Source organism: Hypomesus transpacificus, chromosome 1 (genome assembly GCF_021917145.1).
Source record: "Hypomesus transpacificus isolate Combined female chromosome 1, fHypTra1, whole genome shotgun sequence".
Lineage (NCBI taxonomy): Eukaryota > Metazoa > Chordata > Actinopteri > Osmeriformes > Osmeridae > Hypomesus > Hypomesus transpacificus.
Window position 1 is genome coordinate 7372550 of NC_061060.1, and position 23232 is coordinate 7395781.

General features: G+C 51.8%; 1 protein-coding gene across 1 annotated transcript; it reads right to left on the reverse strand.

Annotated features, from left to right (window-relative positions):
* Nucleotides 1-1462: 1462 nt before the first annotated feature.
* Nucleotides 1463-22421, reverse strand: LOC124469253 (catenin alpha-1-like; the record flags this gene model as incomplete). The annotated part of the gene is made up of 5 exons (XM_047022426.1): nt 1463-3590; nt 4792-4926; nt 15569-15674; nt 19217-19398; nt 22245-22421. Coding segments are annotated over 5 exons (891 nt in total), but the record flags the coding sequence as incomplete, so codon positions are not given.
* Nucleotides 22422-23232: the final 811 nt, after the last annotated feature.

A 23232-nucleotide genomic window follows, 5' to 3' on the forward strand; every position in this document is an offset into this window, starting at 1 on the left:
CGTCATTGCAGGGAATGATGGATATTAAAACCCCAGACACATGACAAACCCGTTCCCTCGCTTCACTATCTATTCATGCATCCCTCAGTCGAAACCCCGGAGTCTTCAGATGCTGTATAATGCTATGGACATTGTGTTAAGAACTGCCCTATTTGGCATGACTGCACTCACTCGTTCATTCACTCACTCCATCTTTCCCCCCCTTTTAAAGAGAAAACAGATTGGTGGGGTCCCTCTTATGTCTGTGTGGTCTGATTCAATGGGCCTTTCAACCTGTCATCATATTTAGCATATTTATACTCCTACCACTGAGCCAAAGCTATCAGTCAGAGATGTCACCTTCTACACAAGTCAGCTTGTCACTCCGCAAACCTGCTTTTATTGCCAATCCTTTCACACCTGGTTGAAGACCAATACTTCAGAGTCTGTCTCTCCTTCCCTCTATGCCTCTCCCTCTCTCTCTTGCTCTGCTTACGTTTGGCCGGACAGCCGGGACTGCCCCAACACCTTCCAGCACGGAAAAAACATAATGGGAATCTTCAGGGGGAAACAAAACTTCCCTTATTGATTAAAGTGTCATACACAACCACTTTGATTGATCACACTTCATTCAATCATGTCGTGCCAACCCAATATGGGGTGAGAGACACGGACATGGACTGAAATAGCAGCAGGGGGGCGTTGGCTGTGAAGTTCAACTACTATAACGGGATTAAGTCTGGTGTGGCCATTGCATCATAACTTCCAAAATTTCTCGGAAGACGTCTCTTTCTCTTCCGCTGTAAAGATATCTAGATCACAATAAACACTCCTTGGTTTGGGGGTTTCAGAGAACAGCCCCTACTGTGCCTGCAGTCGGAGTCACAGGTCCCAACAGGGCTCTTGTGCTTCAGATACGCTATCAAGTCTGCCTCCACCTCCTGCTCCCACATGGGGCAGGCGCAGGATGGGAAGGGAGGCCAGCAGGAGACGGAGCCACATGTCTGAGCACGAGGGAAAGAGTTGAAGAAAGGGTGTGAGAGTTCAAGAACTCATGGGGGGAACAAGTGAGAAGTGATCCCCTAGTGGCCCTTCACACAGAACAAAGACACGGGCACATTCTACTGCATGTAGGTGGAGACAAGGAACGCAAGCCTTATTTCTTAGGGAGAACTAGTTAATCACACGTAACCTATTAATGAATAAGTGTTGTCTGGGACATTGATAGACAGCAGACACATTCTCCCCCCCCCCCCCCCCCCCCCCACGTGCAGACAGGCACTAGAGTAACACCTATGAGATTGACTGAGATGATACTGAGAGCCTTGAGGCTTGTTAAATTCATACCTCTTACTTTGGTGACAATGTAGTGCTGGGAAGACTCAAATCACATTATCCTGAAGGTGAAGGTTGCATGAACAAGACTGAAATGGAGAAAACTTCAATATTCTCAGAGATGGTACAAGAAAATTACAAGAGGCAATTCAGTATCCATCTCATTTATTTAACATGAAATAAAGCAGGTACATGAATATGTAAAATAGTGTGCAGTACAGTTTCCAATAACAGAGTTAAAGAACGTCCACAGCAATATTGTGTTAACACTTTGGATGCAAACTCGTCCTCACAACAAAGGAGATTTCAATCATGAGAAATCATTTTTTTGGAGGAGAAAACCTTACATGACCCACTTTTGTTATTCTGTTTAGATGTCAATCTAGCAGGGAGAGATGGTCATTCAGTCTGCAGTGGCTGGGCTTCAAAGGACCACTGCGTCCCTATGAGGGGAAGGCTATGGCTAGACCATTTGCTGCCCTTTCCAAGCTCAGACGCCTTGAGAACACTTTCTTCTACGACTAAAAGCAAGTGATCCTAGTGCTTCACCAACAGGGTTTTTTTTTTGGGTGTGTGCATGATGTGAAATCACGATGGCCGTTTGCTTGTCTGGAGCATGAGGTTTAGCCTGTCGGTTTAGGGAGGAGTTGTACTGGTCCAAGCTAGAGGAGAATGCTGTTCTCCATCCCAACAATCCCTAAGCTGCAGAGATACAAGCCAAATTTGAATGATTAAATGATTACCCCCGCTGACAGTCAGTGCCACCTCCAAACTGCTGTGGAGACGTGTGGCCAGGCTTGGTCCACTCTATTCACCTGTCCTCCACTCTCACTAAGAGCCAACAGGGACCAGGAGCAAGGAAGGGGTTAACGGCTCATTTAAGAGTCTCGTTGACTGTGTGTGAGGCAGAGTGTGACCGTGTGTGTGTGTGTGTGTAGTAGGAGTGAGTGTATGTGTGTAAGATGGCACCCCCAGGCCAGTCATGTGTATTGAAACAGAAGGCAGGGAACTCTTTTCCATTAGGCTTGGTTTGCTGAACTCAGAGCACACAAAACAGAGGATCTGGACTAAAACCTGGCTCGTGTTTTTAATATCGCTGGGGATTAATCGTAACATTTACATTCTCCAAATGTCACGGAGATATTACAACAATAGTTACTGTACTGAAAGCAGTGGTGCAAAAAAATATTATGTGTCATTAGTACAAAGAGGTATAACAAACTAAAACTGAACTGGTTTAGGCGCAGAGAGTACAGTACACACATGGAAAACATATTGACTTTGGTTTCACAGAGCTAGACTGAAACCCCTCCAGGGAAAGCTCGACACTTCCCAAATGAACTAGAATGATTGCTCGAGGAAAAGTTAGGCAGTTGAGAGTTTGCATAGTCAACATCAGCACAACTACACATGACTAGTTTTGGCCATATTATATACGACACAAAGTGGGATACCACCGAAACACTCCCATGCAATAATAAAATATGTTAGAAAGAATATAAAACACAGGAAATCACATCAACACAGAAGATTCTGAGGATTAGATCTTGCGGCATATCTATGAAAGCTTTCCTCTCCTCGCATGAACATTCTGGAAACCCCCCAAAAAGAGAGATGAAGAAAAAGAATAAATGCCCTTTGTCCAGTTGCTTTCCTCTAATTGCGTTTTTCCGCCCCCAAGAGAAAAACCTTAGGTTTGAGACGGAGGCATATCAGAACGCATTTGTTTGAATTAAAATGAGATTCCCAGCAAGGGCCAAAGTGTCGATACATTAAAAAGCCCTGAAAATAAGCAACTGCACATCAAACACACAGGTCGACCGGGCAACGTGGGCGGAAGGCTTTCAAACAACCTTCCTTTCACATCCCTAACCCCTTCCCCGTTGTTTCTGACAGGACGAAAAAGCTCAATCTACAAATTCACAGAGTTAGCTACTGAGTACACCAGCTCCTAAACCTTTCCCCTTCCGACGCCTGGCGTCTCTCTAGATGCTATCCATGGCCTTGAACTCGCTCAGGGCCTGCACGGGGTTCACGTGCTTCTTCTGGGACGACCTCTTGACCTTGTTGGCCTGGCCGTCGTCCTGCTTCTCCCTCTTGACCAGCGGCTTCTTCTCGGGGGCCTTCATCCTCCAGGAGATGGCAGGCATGTTGAGGGACTGCATCCCCAGGGACTTCTGGTACTTGGTGGAGGCCACGTAGGAGGCCTTGACGGTGGACACCACCGTGTTCATCAGGTTCTTGGCCGCCTGGATCAGGGACATGGCGCTGTCCACCTGAGGGAGGGGGGCACACGGGACGAGTTACACGCCGGCTCGCGCACCCACACCACATCGCCAGGACCTTCCCGCGACTCCAGCTACAGCAGTGTGTGTGTGTGTATGTGTGTGTCTCCAGCTGTGGGCAGTGTGTGTCTCATCACGTTGAAGGCCAGCCCAGTGTGTGAAACTCCCGTCTCTCCTCCAAGCTAAAGTGATCCGTCAAGCACCCCCCCCCCCCCCCCCCCCCCCCCCCCCCCCCCCCCCCCCCCCCCCCCCCCCCCCCCCCCCCCCCCCCCCCCCCCCCCCCCCCCCCAGGGCAGAGAGACACCGTGTTTGGAGAGGAGAGAAGTAATGACCTCCGCATGAGGCGAGGTATGAGAAATAGCGGGGGTGATATTTGAGGATGTGGAAAAGGTCGGCCTTAATTTCATTTCTGAAGCTTAATAGCCTTTGTACTGGCTTGTCTTAACACTCGCTGGTGGTGTTAGCACCTCACACTTCTATTTTGGGCAGACAGGTAGTGGGAGACCCATTACCCGGGTCCACCCCAAAGACACCAATTTGAAACTGAAACAGTTAGCTGTTACCAAAAGCTACCAAAAGGAAGTGCCAGGAAATGGTCTTATTACCAGCAGTCAGAACTATATTCAGCCAATCTTGTCCTTTCTAGAACAGGGTTATCACCTGTGTTTCACCCTGGTTTACCTGACATCTAAAAACAATTTAGTCTCTGCATTTTTTAATTAACTGAAAATAAATTAACATAAATTAGGAAAATCTGTTAATGTGGGGTGGAAAACCCCCCCTGCAATATTCAATAGACTAAAATGGGAAATTACAGTAGTGCTGCCTTTAAAGGGGATACATAAAACATAAGTGCAGTACAAATTCAATAGAGCTGCTTTCATTTTGTGGAAGAGTATGTGAATGAGACAAGGAGGACATGGATTTTCTCATGACTCACCCGCAACATTTGTTCATTCTAGTTTGAACCGGATTCTCACATCCTGGAGAAATCTTGGGGGCAGTTTCACACAGTGTGAAATCTTCCCCTACTTCTAGTCCGTCGATGTCATGTAATGGCTCTTTGTTAAAGGTTGTTCGCAGACACTCATTAGCCTGGCTGCTAAATTCATCTGTCAACTGAGGGAAGGCAGCTGACACCTGTGTGTGTGTGTGTGTGTGTGTGTGTGTCAGGGCGGTGGGACAGGCTTACCCCAGAGACGACCAGCTCTCCCCCCAGGTTCTGCACCTCGGCCTTAACTTTGCTGCAGATGTTGAGCTGGTGGCAGTAGAGGGCGATACGCTGCAGGTAGGCCAGCAGGTCCTGCTTACAGGCTGAGTCTGGGCACTGGGGAGGGAGAGAGAGGGAGGGAGAGAGGGAGAGGCAGAGAGAGAGAAGGGGGGAGGTTAGCACTTCTGGATAGGAACTTCAAACCTCAATTAAAATAGCTGGGTATTAACTTGGAGATTGGATAGTGACTAGACTCAGTAGGCATACATATTTGTCTTGCTTCACAATACAAAATAACTGTTCTATAAATATAAGGCACCAGGCATTATTCAGCGTGCCTCACCCACATTTTCAATCCGTAGACTTTCACAACAGAGCTACTCTTGACCTTGGTCACATCACATCCAACTGAATATGAATTCCCCAGCAGCATTGGGGTGTTGTTAGCACTCCTGTGCCAAGTCCTGCTGAGTCACAGGCCCACTGCCAGGTGAGCACGGGACGCCCATGGCAGGAACCCCTCAGACGCTGCGTGAGTAAGCCACACCCACGCCAACCCCGGAGCAACCAATCACAGCGCCGCGACCACGCAGCACACGAACGCCAAGGCCGAGCGCTGCCACAGCCGCTGCCGTGGACGATTCCAGCCTCCGAGGGGCTCCCACAGTCCACCTCACCCCCTCACATCAACAAGTCAACACTTAGTGACAACAAGACCCTGTTCAGAAAACAGGCTGAGATCACAAGTTTTTTTTTATTTTTATTTGTTATTTTCTTTTTGAATATGTGATGAAATGAACGCCTTCTCTTTGGAGAGACGACATTCTGCTAGAGTTGTTCACGTTAAAACATAAGAAACACTTATCTTTCCGCCGTTATAAACAATAAGCAAAGAGCAAAAGCGAACATAAACTGCTCAGGGCTTGAAAAACACAGTAGAATGTTTCCATATACATCATTAACTCTGGAAGGCAGCTAACAGTAGATAGGATTTTCATTTTAGAAGTCCGTTTCATTTTCTCCAACGCATTTGCATAACTTCCGTTTCAGACGACAGTGCTAAATAGAAAGCAGGACTCATTTGGAAGCGAGCCACTCAACGGTATTGATATCGAAAACGTACCCAGGTCAGCGAGACAGTGGCACATGGAGAGGAGGAGGGGCATCGACATCCTCTAAACTTCCTGCATCTTGATAACGAGGAAGAGCAAACTTGAAAGGGATGCGCTCGGCCAATCCCTCGGACACGGGCGCGACTCATCGAGCAGAGCCGCACTCTCCCAGCTCCTTACGCTGGTCCTAATTAGGGCCTGCGTAGGAACAGCACTTCCACTAACTCTGCTGGTTTGCTAAACAAGCCCCCTGCCAGTGCAGTAATTACATGTGCTGGTTCTACTGCTGATCAGGTAAGGAGAAGGATGTCAACACATTGACGGACCTCGGCAGTCTGGGGTTGGACTCTAATCAGGCTCTAATGGTCTGGTGTGACGGCCTGGACACACCCCCTGAGCCAGGCCTGGTTCCAACACCAGGGAGCCTTCCAGTCAGCGGGCCACATGGAAGTAACGGCACTGATAATGCCTGCCAGCTTCTCTCCTCACCTCAGCACGTGCTGCTTGTATTGTAAAGACAATGGCTCAAATACTTCTTGATGTTAACAGTCATTTCTATAGAGAGACAATTGAAAATCTTTGACATATGTATCACTTGAAACCGTCCAAACGTTTGTGTTCATCTTTCGAGGCGTCTTTTCAGGAACGGCACACTCGGACGTGTTAACTTCCAAGTCCAATTAGCTATTTGGAAAATCACAAATAACTGATGCTAGCGCTGTGTGTTTTCGTTGTGTGTGTAAAGACTGTGGTATTTGCAGGCGAGGGACTCTGACCGGCAGGTTCCTATGGAGACTGTTAGTTTTACATGCGGGTGAGAGGTGAGAGGAGGCTAATGGCACCCAATCATTTAATTGCAGAGATATCTTGGCTGTGTGCTGAGAACCCACACTTCCACTGTGAGGATCAGGCCAGGTCAGGCCAGAGCAACTACAGGCTTAGAGAGGAAGGAAGGAGAAGACAGACAGACGGACGGACGGACGGGGGGGGGGGGGGGTATCTGTGAATGTGCTTGTGTGTGTGTGTGTGTATCAGAGAGAAAGAGAGACAGACAAGAATAGAGAGAGGTTGACAAAGCAATGAAGAAGTATCCATAGCCTGACAATGAGGATAAACAAGTAGGATACAAGTGAGCCACTGGAGAGCTAATCATTCTGGAACAATGATAGGGCAATTATTTATTGTTTTAAACAACAAAAGATTTTGCCTCTTTTTGAATTCCCCGGAGGGAAGCTTAACTTGGTCCTGTTCTGTGGTGCATGCACGTTGGTGTGACTGCAGGGTAATATGAAGTCCTCCCTGCACAGAGGGAGGATGGGGGGAGGAGGGGGGGGGGGGGGTGTTTGGACACTTGAAACAGGGCTTGAAGTTATGATGCTTCTAATCCTGCTGGCACATCAATGTTCCCCTGGTGTTTTGTCTGGGCCGCTTGGCCACACACACACACACACACACACACACACACACACTCACTCACTCACTCCCACCCTCTCTGCGCTCAATCATACCAGGCAAACAGACAGGACTGTGGAGACACTCCAGTTGAATGCAGATCCTGGCAGACACTAACCTACTACACACACACAGTATCTATAATGTCAACTAGAACACAAACACACAGCATCTACCAGGCTGTCCCCTCCTACTGTACATAGCGTTGGTTTAGGACTTTCACTTGAGGTGATTAATAAAACAAACTAAATGATAGGAATGACTGGTCTTCCTCTTCTGTTCCATGCAGAGGGTGCAGAAAGGGCAGTGACGAGATGCGACTCAGGGGACTGGGAATGAGGGCGGGGCACCTGGGGCTGTGTGTGGGGCGGGGACTAGCAGGGGATCAGGTTAAACTGGGGAGATGAGACAGACCAAGGCCAATCAGAGAGAAGAGAGGCCTGGAAAATGAAAGAGGCAGAGGACAGCACAGCAGAGACGGGGGAGTAAGGAGGAGGGGAGAGAGAGAGAGGGGAAGGGAGGGGAGTGTGGGAGAAAGGGTGGGAGAGAGAGGGGAAGGGGGGAGGAGAGTGTGGGAGAGAGAGGGGAGGAGAGTGTGAGAGAGAGAGGGTGGGAGTGCAGGAGAATCTTGAACAGAGAGAAGGGGAGAAAGAGAGAGAGAGAGAGAGAGAGAGAGAGAGAGGGTGGGAGGGAGTGGAGGAGTCTTGAAAAGAGAGAAGGGGATAGGAGAGGCTTTAGCTGACGGAGGCGAGGGGAGGGGGGAGAAGGGAGAGGAGGGAGATAGGAGAGGGCGTGAGCTTGTGCAGCAGTAGCTGTGCCGAGGCTGGATGCAGCAGGCATGCTAATGAGGGCTCCGGGAGGGCTGGAGACGGGCGAGGACAGGCTGTGAATGCATCACTTGTGCTCGCGCTGGGCTCTGCTGGCTTCACCCTGCACTGGCAGGAAACCCTGCCCGCCTCCCCTTCTGACATGTGAAGACTTGAGCTGCCGAGGTATTAGACGAGACCTCTGCAGCAGCTCTCGCAGAGGTCTGCGTTCCCGAGCCGCGTGCAAACCGAGGGGAGACACTGCCAATGTTAATGTAATCCACTGGCGTCGGACACAGTTTGGGCAGCTCTGTGGGGTTCTGCATCTGTCTAGAAATTAAGCCTTAGTAAGTTCCTTGTTAAGGCCACAGGCTTTTGTGTTTCTCGACACTGATGGGGTTCGCTGTGGAGGTCACCGCAAGAGAGCAACCCGGACGTGGCCGACTACCTCAGCATGACACGATGTCAGCTCAGTCTGGCGACTGATCCATCTCTGAGCCTTAAAACCAAACCATTATGTCAACCAAAACACATTAGGACCTCTCAAGGATTCCTCTCACCCTGGCGCTTCATGAAATGATCCGACAATTTCACACAGAAAGGAAGTTTCTTTATCTTAATAGTAATTGTGCTCAGACCCTGAGACCCCTCTAATGGGGACTCGTGTCATTAGGGTCCATCATCGACCTGTCTCTTTCCCTGAGAGGTAGCCCTTCTGGTGTCCCTCACACCTGGCAATATAGCCCTGGAGTCGAGCACCTGCCTGCATGGCTGGTTATTAAATGGGGCTGGATGTTCACCTTGCGTGGTCAGCTACTGCTGGGATATGACAGGAGGCTATAAAGGAGAAGTAGTTTGGAGTGAGACAGACAGAGGGAGGGAGATGGAGGGGAGTGAGAGAGAGACGTACCGCAGAGAGAAAGAGAGATGGACAGGAGAAAGACAGACGAGAGAGAAAAAAATGAGAAAAAAAGAAGGAAGAGTACTCTCGCACTCATCTTCCAGATCATTCCATGTCAAATGGATAAAGGGTGAACACTTCCGTCTCGAAAAAGGCAGCGGGCGATGAAATGGAAGGTGGGATGAGATGAGCGGGCCGGGGTGGTGTCTCATTACCTCACCGTCATCGGGCGACGGGAGCCTCGACGCGTGGCTGACTCCTAAACCCCTTTACCAAGTCTACGCCACGACGGGCCTCGTGGATTTGTTGAGATGTTAACTTTTCAGCGAGACAGCGGGGAGCCCACGTGGGAGCTGCTCCTATGAAGAATCTAAAAGGTCACACTGCAGCTAAACACATACTGTATACTGGCATCTGTGTGTTGCTAGCACAGGGGGGAAGGAGTGGCAGGATGAGAAAAAGGAAATGGGAGAGCAGAATCATTGGGAGTGACGCACACTGAAGGCGGAGGGCCGGACCAAAGGTACATTTCATATAGCGGCGGCATAATGATGTAGATGATCTTGTGAATGATGAGAGGTCAGGTCACGCTACTGGAAATGCCACGTTGCTCCTCTGAATCCCATTTCACATGGTGGTGTACAACACGGCAGAGGACGATATTATCCTGGCTAGCCGGGCAGGTGAGGGAGGGTTAGAGGGAGCTGAGAGGGTGTGCTACTGCCGTGGTGGAAAGCACACCTCCCAGCCGTGACTTTTGAGGACACATCACCCAGAGGAAACGGCTATTTCGAATATTGACTGAAACGGCAGCCTCCTAATGCACAGTGGCTGCCTGGTGCTGCTGCTGCTGGGGCTGCTTAGTGGAGCGGGGGGGGCTAATGTAAGGGATCTTTTTGGTGTGTGTTTTGCTGTGTACCGCCCACCGCCTGTGAGGAGAGAGAGAGCTGATCCTCCATCTTCAGATCTGAGGGGGACTGGAGTGGGTCTGAATGCCTCCCTAGCACCCCCCCCCCCCCCCCCCGTTCCTCTGCAAGCGGGAGAGACACAGATTAGGCTGATGTATGGAAAGTGGTGGTCGCTGCTTTTTGATGTAAAAGGCCAGCCAGCTGTGAAGTTTGGAGCCACTGAACCAAGGCCTAATGCTCCATTACGGCAAATTGATATAACATCCTAATTGGGCCCCGATATGACACATTTCGAAATATTCTGCGGAGCAACAGGAGGTAGGAAAAAAAGAGAAAAAAGCTGTAGCTTTATCCAACACCGACGACGGCAGCCCCTTCCCTGTAGAACCCAATCATCATTAACGCAGCCACAACAGGGGAGGGGAAATATGTCTTTCTCTTCCAAAGTGAATTGGCTGTAAGAGACTGGTAGTATATGCCGTGGCCTCATGAATCATTCCGTATCTTAATTTACTAACACACCGGTCTGCACCTCTCCCGTCGTTAAAAAGACACGCTCGTATCACTGCCCAAACGCTCTTCCTTCACACCACCTGGAAGCCTTCCAGCGCGGGGTGGTGTGGGGGGTTCTCACTGGGAGACGGCGCACCTGAAAAGCAGAGGCCTGTCAGCAAGTTTGGCCCTGTGACTTTACGGCTCTGACATCAAACCCATCTGCTGGGAACAGACTCTCAGGCAGTGCCGTGTGAGCGTCAGGGAGCCGGGGGGGAGATGATGAACTGGGTGTGCCCTGAGAGACAGAGGGGAGGGAGAGAGACAGACAGAGAGAGGAGGGAGAGAGAGACATCGAGAGAGAGACAGGAGGGAGAGAGACAGAGAGAGATCCTGAACACACGATCTACCATGCAGCTTTATCTGCCCATCGCACCTCTGAACCAGGGCGGGGGGGGGGGGGGGGGGGTGTCATGAGGCACAAGGAGAGGCGTGACTGAGACGCATGGCAAGGTTAAGGTCGACCCCGATAACGACAACCTTGATGGATGATCTGGGCTGTTGGGCTGGGCTGGGCGGGGGGGGAGGGAGGGAGGGGGGGCACACCTGCCCTGGGCTGTGATCTGCATGTCTTCCGACCAGGGTCGAACATGCAGACTGAAGATCTGAGATCATCTTTTAATTTAAATTCTTTAAGGGGCCCCTGCAGTCAGAAGGAGCAGGGTTTTTACGGTTCGGATGAAAGCCAAGTCACAGGAGATTCCCTGATGGGAGATACTTCTAATGAACTTTATGGGCCTGGTGGTATTTCCTGTGTGTGGTTAATGCGCTTCATAGTTAATGTGCTTTATATTAGATTCCATCCGTCTCGCCCGGATCCCGTATCGGGGGGGCTGGCTAAATATAAAACCATCAGGGGCCATGATGATCAATCAAGTCCTATTTGAAACCGTCTGATGAAAGCCCCCCCCCCCCTCCCCCGGCCTGTTTCTAAAATGATGCTCCAGATTTGCGTGGGCTAATTCAATCACGGTGACACTCGGGGACGTTAATGTGACAGGGAAGCAGACAGACACCGGCTGTCTGGCTCTGTCAGAGCCGACGCCCTGCGAGGTGGGGTGGGGGTGCCCTGCTCCCAGGCTGAACGACAGGCTGTTTAACGCGTCAGCATGGAGCCCCCTGGCACTCAAAACCCTTGTTCGGAAATGGTGGGCAACTTGGAGGAGAGGAGGAAGTGAATTGTCCAAATGAAACATTGGGAAGTTGAACTTTGGGAGTGGCGCTGTGCTACTGAGGCAGTGCTACTGAGGCAGTGCTGCTGAGGCAGTGCTGCTGAGGCAGTGCTGCTGAGGCAGTGCTACTGAGGCAGTGCTGCTGAGGCAGTGCTGCTGAGGCAGTGCTGCTGCAGGGGAACATCTGGGACGGCTCCAGAGAGCGCCTCTCCAACTGGCCCAAGCAGACACAAACGCTGCATGTAGAGGTTCTTCTCCTCCGCATGTCTATCAGGGGGAGGGGGTCGCCGAGCACGACATCACCAAACCACCTCCAGAAAACAACAACTACGAAAGTGATCTGAATGATCCAGTGTATAATATCCCCCTTGTGATGTTTCCCCCGCCAGCCCTCCCCCCTCCCCTGTGCCTCTGGGCGAGGTGCCATGCACTCAGACAGCCCTCTGCCAATTCAGCCTCCCCGCGCTGACCTGCTACACAACTGAAAAATGTTAATAACTTTTGCTATTGGAATAAGCATAACTGCGTGTTTTACTAATAGCTGTGCGGCGCTAAATGAATGGCCCCTAAAAGCGCCCCCCCAAAGAGGCCGGCTGGCTAGTCGGCTGCTGGGGGAAAGGGGGGGGGGGGGCTCAGGATAATGCTGAAGCTCGGGCAGGCTGAGAACAACTGACCCTTGAACTGCTGAGCTGAGAATTTGTGGGCTCTCTCAGTGATTTTGCTCCTCCACCGCAGTCGCAAATTTACGGCCCTGTCTGCCATAAAGCGTCCAGAGGCAGAGCCGGTTTTAGACTGTGACCGGAGCCAGGGCCCATGGGATCACCATCAATCTCCACTGATTGAATGCAAATTGGAAAAGTACACTATGTATGTCAGTATACATCATGGGGATAAAGCTCATATGCCAAACACACACACAGCACATGCCCATTCTCTAAATATGCAAGGCTTATCGTGTGCGCGTGTGAGTGTGTGTGGGCATGCGTGTGTGAGTGTGTGTGGGCATGCGTGTGTGAGTGTGTGTGGGCATGCGTGTGTGAGTGTGTGTGGGCATGCGTGTGTGAGTGTGTGTGGGCATGCGTGTGTGCGCGCGCAAGCAGGCTGTGGGGAATTTATAGCCCCCACGGTGAGTCACACATTTACATTATCAATCTCAATTACATAGCATTATTTGTTTACCACCCAACTCTGATGGAGTTCTCATCATGTGGCTTGCAGGGGGGGCTCATCAATTGTTAATAAACTGCACTGCAGCCCTTTGTGCAGCGCTGAACCAAATCCTGCAGCTTATCCGAGCATTTGAAACTTTAATGCGGCTCTGTTACACACATTTGACAGATTCTACAGCGCTCCGAGCCCCCTGGCTTCCACCTGCACACCTCCACCAGAGCACCAGCGAGAGGACGCTGGGCCACGGCGCGTCTCTGCACTGGCGAGCAGGAGACGAGGAGGAGACGGGAGGAGGGGGGAGGAGACGAGGAGGAGACGAGGAGGAGGGAGGAGAAGACGAGGAGGAGACGAGGAGGAGACGAGGAGAAGACGAGGAGGAGACGAGGAGGAGACGAGGAGGAGACGAGGAGGAGGCTGCTCTGCCCGGCTGGGACCATCTGTCTGGAAATGAAGACACCATCCAGCCGGACCCTGCAGGGCGCGGCGCTGCTCCCCCTCGCAGCCGTCCTGATTAACACGCTCCCCTTAATGAGCAGCCCGGTATAGACCCTCCCCCTCCCTCGCAGCCCTGGTGGACGGAAATTCCGGGTGAGTGCATGTCTACCTGCACTCAGGATGTGTGTGAGTGTGTATGGTGATCTTCATTTAGGATGCATGTATGTCTGGTGGTCTGTATGTTTAGTGGTCTGCATCCAGGATGCAGGAGGCCCGGTGGTTCTGCTCTGATGAGGGCCTACTGGCCTCCCCCGGCCCCCCAGGCATCTCCTGCTCCGCCAGCAGGTAAAGTAAAGATGGGGGAGTCTAAATATAAACCAACCGCGTAAATAAATTAAGGAAGCCGCCACCTGGTAATTACCCTGCTAATTAAAGTCAAATCACTCTTAATGGATTCAGCTCTCTGGAGTGGCTTCCCTTCCCCTTTTCACATGCCCCCCCCACCCCCTCGGTCTTCCCTTCCCCCTCTTCTACGTTCCTCCACCCCCCACCCCCCCCCCCCAATCTCACCCAGTGCCCCCTATCTTGTATCGCCATCAGGGGCCTGCTTAATGGGTTTTGGGTGAGCCTGACTGAGGGGGCTGTGGCGGGGGGGAGGGAGAGAGACAGAGAGAGAGAGAGAGAGAGAGAGAGAGGGAGGTGGTGGTGGTGGCGAGGCGGGGCTCAGGTCTGGGACGAGGCAGGAGAGGGACAGCTGGATAGGATCACAGGCTGGATGGGGGGGGGGGGGGGGGGGGGGCTTAGTCCTGGCAAACCCAGGTCTTCCAACAGCCAAAGTGCTTCATTTATTTATACTTTGAGTGCTTCAAACCCCCCAAATCCCTTAATAGTGCGCCTGTGTAGACACGCACCAAGGACACAGAAATATGCAGTCCAGGACACCAACGCATAGGTCTCCACTAACTCAACAAATACGCATGTGTAAATATGAAAGGCAGGCAGCTATAGTACACACACACCTGCATATTCTTGGGGGGAGGGAGGGATATCATTGTATTCATCAATAAAGCAGGTTCAAAAAGCAGCGGGGAAAGAAAAACAACCAGGGATGGTATTGCGTACAGTACAGTTTCCCAGCAGGATGTTGGCTGTTCCTGACAGGTCAGTGCAGGTGAGGCCTCCTGCTCAGTGATGGACGTGCCTGTCACACAGAGAATCTGAGGGCAGCTTCAATTAAATATCAAGCGTGTGGGTCTGCTGCAGGCCGGCTACTCATTATGCTACATTATGAGGCGAGATCTGCTCTGAAGGTTCGCTGCGTCCAGAACAGCGAGGTCTAATTAAAAGTTGTGCCTTGCCAGTAAAAGGATAAAGCCCAATTACTATGCATTCTCTCCTTAGATCCCTGACGTAAAAAAAATGAAAAATAAACAAACAATTTAAGACAGGAGAAAAAAAAGTGTGTGTGCGTGACAAGAGCCAATTTTGTCGCAAAGGATTAATATTTCACATGACCCCCCCCCCCCCCCCCCGCCCCAACATAAGTTAGATTACAATAAAAACTCAGTAATTCGGTTGCTGATTACCAAGGTGTCATGTTTTGCTACTTGAACGCCTATCAGATGGTGCAGGGAAGCGTTCAAACGACATAGAACGAGTGCAGTTCTTGAAAAGGACAAACGTCGTAACGTGACGCACAAACGAGGCCAGGGCCTGACGTTTCATACGGTACGCCGATGCCTCTGAGTAACCGAGATCACAAACACATCTCTTTGAAAATGAGTCGAAATATCTGAGGCCAAACAACAAGCTGCGGGGTCACTCCTCCTGGTGTGACTGGAGGGAGAGCCTGGGTATCTGGAGAGCCTGGGCATCTGCTTCCCTGACCACGGCCCATAAGCAGGCGCCGCACTTGGGGGAGCGCGTGTCAGCCTCCGTCAGACAGCTGTGTCGAGGCCTCTCCGTCATGTTCAACCCCCTATGATAATACAACCACAACCCCTATCTATATTGCAGCAGTGGAAGTGGAGAGAAGGTGTCGGAGGTTTAACATGGAAGGGGTGGGGGGTGGGGGGGGAGGTCCCATGGGAGCTTTCCAGTGGGATGGGCATCATCACTGAAATATGAGGCCATGGATAATTGAGGATGTTTCCATATACCGGGGAGGGGGGTTATTCAATGTCTGGGATAGGAGATATGGTGTCAGGTAGAGGGCTGATTGGTGGGGAGGAGGGCTTCGTGTCAGACTTACTTGGTCGGCGATGGTGCGGCCCAGCTTGTCCATCCTGGATCCCGCCTCGGCGATCTTCTTGGCGGCGCTGATGACATCGGACGTGTTCTTCAGCGGCCCTTTCCCCCTGAGAGCAGAAGGGGGAAACATCACTCAGCGCTCCCCATGCACGCTCCAGCCTCATCCAAAATGCAGCGGCTGAATGGGGCCCGTGTAAAGGGCCTGATGGCTGCGGGAGATGTTTTTACACGCTGACATAGATGGTATGGACGGAGGCGTGTGTGTGATATATAGGCTCGGCCGAGGTCAAGGCGCTGAGAGCAGCTATGTTCTAACACACGCACACACACACACACACGGGACTGAACCCTCATTCTCGCTCTTGCAAACACACGCAGAGATTTTATAGTCCACTCTATCTCAGGGTTATAGCCTTCCATTTGGAGGCCATGATCAGCGCGGTAACCTTCACCGTGCCGTCTCCCCTCCCAGCAGAGTCCACACACGCCGTGGCCCGTCGCTGTGCGAGCACGTCCACCCCGCCCCGCTAGCCCTGTCCACTCCGCAGGCTGGATGGTGTACCCGGGCCAGGCAGGAGCGAGGGCTACACGGATACCGTCTGGCCCCATCCAGATGGCCCGGCGGCACCACAGATTCCTCCCACTCCTTCACTGTCTCGTCAGATTCCGGGACGGGGGACGAGAGGAGGGGGGGGGGGGTTCATGTGGGGAGGGCAGAATCCCCGCCCCCCAACATGGCTCCGCCCTCCCCTAAACACGTCTCCCTCCAGTCTAGGCTTGGCTGCCCTCTGCCAATTGCGTGTCCCCACTAGGGGCCGAGAGACACAGTTGGCAAGTGGCACAACCTGGATTCAAAGCTGCTCTCTCCAGGCTAAAAACTGAACCCGTCCAACCCACAACAGATGGAATTCTGTGTCCCCCACTCTCTCTCCCTTCCTCTCCCCTCCCCTTCATGTCCCTCCCTTCCTCTGGCCTGCCATCCCTCGTCCTCCCCTTCATCTCTCTCCCTCTGTCTACCTTCCCCTCCCCTCCCCTTCATCTCCCTCCCTCCCTCCCTCCCCTCCCCTCTGTCTCTCTGGGCAGCTCTGGAGTGTGCTGAAGCGAGGCAGGCTCTGGGTGGATGTGGCCATGCGCCGCGCTACAGATGGAGTTCCTCTGGGGACGGCCAGGCCCTGAGAGGAGAGGCTGGGGGCATTGTGTGGATGCTAATGCTATTTAAAACATATTTGAAAAAGAAAGAAAAGCAATAACAACCGCCTGACACGAACAGCGTCTGCCGTGCTTTCACACGGCCGACACGGCCATTGTGGGTGGGAGATGGAGAAGGGGCCAAGCGCTCTTGCTAACACCACTTTTAAGAGATGCCGTGCCATCTCCTGTCATTGAATGGTCCCGCGCCAGGCTACACAGAGCCAACAATGAGCCGCACGGACAGGCTCTGGGCTTCTGTGCCCCCCCCCCCCCCGCCTTCATCTGAGCCGGGCCCTGCACGGTGACAAGGTGACTGCTGTGTCGTGGGGACGAGGGGAGCCCTGGGGGGGGGACATGGAGGGGGGCTGTCAGGGCCCCGCTGACGGGTGGCCAGCCCCAGATGGGAGAGGCGAGCGGCGGGGGCCCGGGAGAGACAGGGCCCCACAGACAGGTGGGCTCCAGAATGTGGCCCACACGTCCACAGCCACGCATGCTTTATTCATGAGGGCCACACGCCGTCAGACACAGGGGGAGGGGGTGGCAGCAGGACTTCCTGCAGATAACAGGAGGAGGGAGAAGGGCCTGGACCAATGTACCCCGGCGGGCGGAGAGAGCCCTAATTGAACTGCCCTTATATCTTCCAGGGCCTGGCGCTGCCATGGAGGTGGAGCTCCTGACACACACACACACACACACACACACACATATTATATAGCCTTGTGTTGCTCTAGCAAAATGTGCATATTCATGAATACAAATGAATTTGGACTACTTGCTTGCCTTTTCTATGCAGCTTTACAATAGCCATAAGACGTCGTTGGTAGTTAAAATGAAAAGGGGGGGGGGGGAGGGGCCTTAATGTCAGAAAGGTAAGAGACAGCCCAGAGTCAAATGTCAACACAATCTGCAAGGGGCTTTATATTAAAATATATCTATAGACAGTTGATATTCATTTTTAATCTAAATACATGCATGTCTATTTTACGGTGGAAGGATTCGAGGTTTGCGCCCGCTTCATTTGCATGTATTTGCATGACATTAACTGGTGGCAACAACGTGGGTCTAGAGGAAAGCAGCTTTGCAATTACTCTCTCTCTCTGTCCTGCAGGGGAAGATGGATCCAACCTGAGCTGGCAAAACTCAGTGGAAGTTAGATCAGTGGGTCTCTCAGGACGCCGACCTCCAGGGTGGCCTGGGCCAAGAGGTACCTGCGCTGGGTGGGGGCGCTGGGTGGGGGCGCTGGGTGGGGGCGCTGGGTGGGGGCGCTGGGTGGGGGCGCTGGGTGGGGGCGCTGGGTGGGGGCGCTGGGTGGGGGCGCTGGGTGGGGGCGCTGGTGGTGTTGGTGGTGGTGGGGGGGGAGTGTAACAGGAGATCTGGGCTTGTGGGAACAGACAATGATTTAGTGGGAGCGTTTGCCATTATCTGTGTGAGCCAGGGCTCCGTGCGGGACGCACTCTCGGTAATTCACTTCATAGCGTCCGGACAGAAGAGAAGGAAAACGCACAAACACACATGATGAGCCAGGACAGGGCGAGGCGCTCGCATGCATGCAGCCTACAGACAGACGATCCACACGCATACAAACAGACTACTTAGTGTACACACACATACACACCAGATGGCATGGCTTCTTATGTGGTGTGCCAGTGAGCTAGGATTGTGTCACAGGGAAACAAGGCAAGGTTTTTGGGTCTTGTTTGGCCAACAGTGAAAATGGGGAATGACCTTTCTGCCTGTTAATGAGGCATGCCCTTCCCTCCAACAGGCTTTTAGACAGAGTGTGTGTGTGCGCGTGTGTGTGTGCATATCAGCAGGGAGTCGCAGATAGAGTGAGTAAACAGAGAAGGGGAGAGGACAGCCCAGGAGGGAGCCAGATAGAAAGAGGGAGGGAGGGAGGGTAAGCGAAAGAGGAGGGTGGAAAAATTGACATTCTAATGGAAGATACTGGGGCCAGAGTATGGGAGGGGGGGGGCAGCCCCCAATGGAGCAACCCTACTCACACAGCCAGCCCATTTATAAACACCCCCCCCCCCCCAAACACACACACGGGTGGGGGGGAAAAAACGAGCTCCAGGACAATGAAGAGCACTGGAGCACTTGCATGGCTGTCACACAGAGCTGGTGAGTTATTGCAGATGTGGGTCAACCCTGGGCCTATTGACCCGTCATGTGGGACGCACACAGGGGTCCAGACCCAGTTAGCCCACGACTCTCAGTCACTCTCCCTACGCTGCTGTCTCCAATGCAGACCAGTGGAGGGAGAGGCTCCACCTGCAGACGTGCGCCACAAACGTCCTCTACCATCGCAAATACTGACGCCGAACTGGGGGGAATGTGGTCAATCACACGATGGTGGCTTGGCAGGAACTTTGGCTGAATGGTTTTTTGGGGGGGGGAGACTCAACACGTACGCTGTCTGGCCGCGAGTCGGGCTGCCGTGTTTTGGCGGTGCGCTCACCTGGTGAAGTCCGTCATCTCCATCATGATCATGCACATCTGCTTGGCCAGCACGATGATGTCATTGCCGCTGTCGTCCCACTTGGACACCTCGGCGTCCAGCTTGCTCTTCTCCTCCTGGAAGCAGGCCACCTGCTCAGCGATCAGGGCCTTCTGCTCCTGGGGAAGCTGGGCCATGATGGCCTGGGGTGGAGGGAAGGAGGGAGGGAGAACCACAGATAAGTACCTGCACCTGTATTGGGTTAGTATCGGGGTCCCCTTGTTATGCTGTTATCTGTAGCCCTCTCAGCTCCTGAAGAAGCTAAGTCGTGAGAGCCTCAGCTACAGTGACAGTCAGCGTGTAGTGTTTGGTACAGTGACAGTCAGAGTGTAGAGTGTTTGGTACAGTGACAGTCAGCGTGTAGAGTGTTTGGCACAGTGACAGTCAGTGTGTAGAGTGTTTGGTACAGTGACAGTCAGCGTGTAGTGTTTGGTACAGTGACAGTCAGAGTGTAGAGTGTTTGGTACAGTGACAGTCAGCGTGTAGAGTGTTTGGCACAGTGACAGTCAGTGTGTAGAGTGTTTGGTACAGTGACAGTCAGAGTGTAGAGTGTTTGGCACAGTGACAGTCAGCGTGTAGAGTGTTTGGTACAGTGACAGTCAGAGTGTAGAGTGTTTGGCACAGTGACAGTCAGAGTGTAGAGTGTTTGGTACAGTGACAGACTGCACAGAGCAGTGCAGCATTCCAGGCATCCCATGCAGCTAGCTGACTTCAGAGTGATGCTCTGAGAGCAGAAGAGAGACTCCTCGGCAGCAGCAGCGAGGGAGGCACGTCTCATTTCATTTCCACTTTTGATTAACCAACGCTGATTAACAGGTTAATGACCAGTTATGTAGAGTAGCTATATATGAAAGACCGCCCAAAAATTCATTAAAAAAAAGATCATTTAAGTAATAAAAAAAAAGAAACGAAAAAAAAACTTAAACCAATGGCTGTAATTCCACAAAACTATTAAATTCCAACCAATTAACCGTTAAGTAGAACCGGTTCAAATTAATTTGGTTGGTTACCCTATTAACAGTAAAGCATCAATATCCCAGACGGCAGCTCGCTCCCTTCCCTGGTCAAAGGAGAAGCGCACACAGATCATCGGCGCTGGCTGCTCCCTGATTGGCCGTCGCTAAGTGGATGCTGAGTTCATTATGGGTTTAATTTCCTGCAGTGAAGGCTGGGATCACAACCTCCTCTGTTTAGTGCTGAGCCACACTCGACATGATACCCAGCGCCATGGACCCAGCGCTGGAGCAGGGCAGGCCGGCTGCTCGCCGGGCTTCCTGTGCACCTCGGGCCGTTATGAAAGATCGATATGAGGAGCTTTGGTTGTGCAGAGCTTAATATGGCTCTTCTGCGTGTTCATCACACGGATTCATTCATCCTGGGAACCTGCCCAAGCAGGCGTCGGAGCTGGCAGCCAACAGGGGCAAAGGTCACAGTCCAGCCCGTTCTCTGAGTGTGGGGGAGCAAGGGCTGGAGCCAGAATGTACATATCAGCAGTGGTAAATAAAGACTCTCTGGTCTGTACAGAATACATATAAAATCATCTCCCCCAGGGAATCAATAAATAAAACATCCAATAAAAATAAAACCGTAACAACGCATACTAAAGCACACCCCGAGGAGGGCCTGTTAAAGGAAGGATTTAAACACCAGGCGTTAAAACAAGTGAAGTTGCTCTTCAAGCAAACCCTTCCCCGCTCCCATCTCCCTTGTTTCAAAAATGACCCCTAATCAATTTCAGACGACGTGACGAGGAACGGAGGTGTTAAACGATGATTAGGCCGTGGCTGACTCGCTCGTTATGAAACGTAAGCATTTAACAATGGCACTAATGAGACAGAGCCCCCTGAGGAGTCAGAGGTCACTGCAGGCTGAAGCTGAGGCGGAAGGGAGAACAACACAAAGGAATGACACATCCCTGTTGTGTGTCCCTGTTTTAACTTAACAGCACAAAAGTGTTTTTTGTTTTGATGTCGTTTTTTTTCCCTTCCCCTCCTTGTGCCAACGCCAACAAAGGAAACCTCAATTAGCCGGCAGCTAGGACTGTCAACTGATCCACAATTACACAGCCTCAATGCCAAGTGTGTTTTTTTTGTGGGTTAACAATAGAACGCTCAAGCTGTCTCCAAATTGACAAATGTTCCAGAATGTTGGGAGCGCTCTGCAGTAGTGACACATCCACTTTGGGTGTGGAGCATCCAGGCTGGAGACAAGGCTTTATAGGAGGGTAGAGAAGTGGCTGTGTCCGTGCTTTCTAGGACTAGGGGAGACTGACTAGAGGACCCCAATATGACAAGTTGGAGACCACATTAGTCTGAGTGTTCTGTTGATGAAAGGCACTGCAGAATCCTAATGTACTGTGGCAGAGACACCTAATTGTGTCCTAATTTCCCCCAGCATGGGTAATGTAAAGGGCGGTGTGTGTGTGTGTGTGTGTGTGTGTGTGTGTGTGTGTGTGTGTGTGTGTGTGTGGAGGGGGGGTAAGGGGTGGGGTTCTTGATACACTTACACTATTCTTAAAGGAGCCCTTTCACAACACAAGTGCGTGCATCAATTGGACTCCAGCAACACTTGGGTTGTAGCAGGATTAGGCTACACTAGAAGCCAAGTGATCACATTTCCTAACGTGCCACAACAGAGAACTAAATGAATTCACTGGAGTTGAATTAATAAGTCAGACTGAATAAGACAAGCTTATGAAGCTTAGGAATACATGTTAAACAGCTTACTACCAAGTACTAATCTGAACATTGGCCTTTCAGGAAAATAATTCCCTGCATGTCACACAACCAAAATCCCAGATTAAAAACTTCATTTGGAGAGAGCCTTTTTCTTTAGATGCATACCATTTTGAATTCATCTTAACAGTATACAGACCTTTTGACTGGGGAGGGTCATCTGTGTGTGTGTGTGTGCGTGTGTGTGCACGTGACAGCTGGCTGCCCAGAGGGGCGTGGCCTCCAGGGGAGGGGGGGGGAGGTGGAAGGCTCACCCTGGCGCTCTGGCCGGCGATGAGCTGGTCATCCTCCGTCTGCGTGCTGGTCTTGCTGCGGATGTCAAAGTCCTCCGTCTCAAAGTCAGAGTCGTCCAGCTCCTCTGGGGTCTGGAGGAGACGAGAGCAGGGGGAAGACGAGGAGGAAGACGAGGGGCAGTTGGGAAGAAAGGGAAGGAGGACAGGTATAGAGAGAGGGAGAGAGAGAGAGGGAGAGGAAGGCCGAAGAGGGGGAGAGAACGAAAGAGGGAGAGAGCAAGAGGGAGAAAGAAAGAGAGAAAAAAAAACATGTTGGTGTAAGAGCTGCTTGAGCACAGTTAAATAACCAGCCTGCTTATGATCTATGACAAATGCCTCGACGCTGCCAGCTATGGCAGCATCAGATAAATGTCTTCTTCCCCCGCAGCCTGGTATGGGAAACTGTAAATGAATTTGTAAATCAAGTGTAATGTGCTGCCTGTGCATTTTGAGAGGGAAAATGGAGCCATGAGCTAGTATGGAGCATATTGGGAGTAAAACGCTTCAATCAGAGCTCCATCTGTCACTGGGATCCGTGAAGAGGACGGTGGAGGAATTAGTGGTCTTCTAGCCCCCCCCCCCCCCCCCCCCCAAACGACGCCCTGCTCAAATTCAGCACATGCTAAAGGTAATAAAGAACCTTTAGCATGTGCTTCATGTGAAGTTCACAGGGTGCGCTTGAAGCAAACGACAACACTGACAGACGTGAGGTGGTGCTGCCGCTAAAAGAGATGTGGGCGGAGAGATAACGCAGCATTATCGGTGCCTGGGCCTCAGCTTGGGCTTATCCAACTGTCTCCATACCTTCTTTCAGTAATGGGTTTTGAGACCTCTTCTTCTAAATATAGCTGAAAGGTCTGCAACACGACCCCCCCATCCCACTTCACGGAGTACAGAGGTGCTTGTTCGCGGGGGAAGAACCGAAGGAAGTGTGAGTGTGTGAGATCCAGAAGGCTGGGAGTCACTCTGC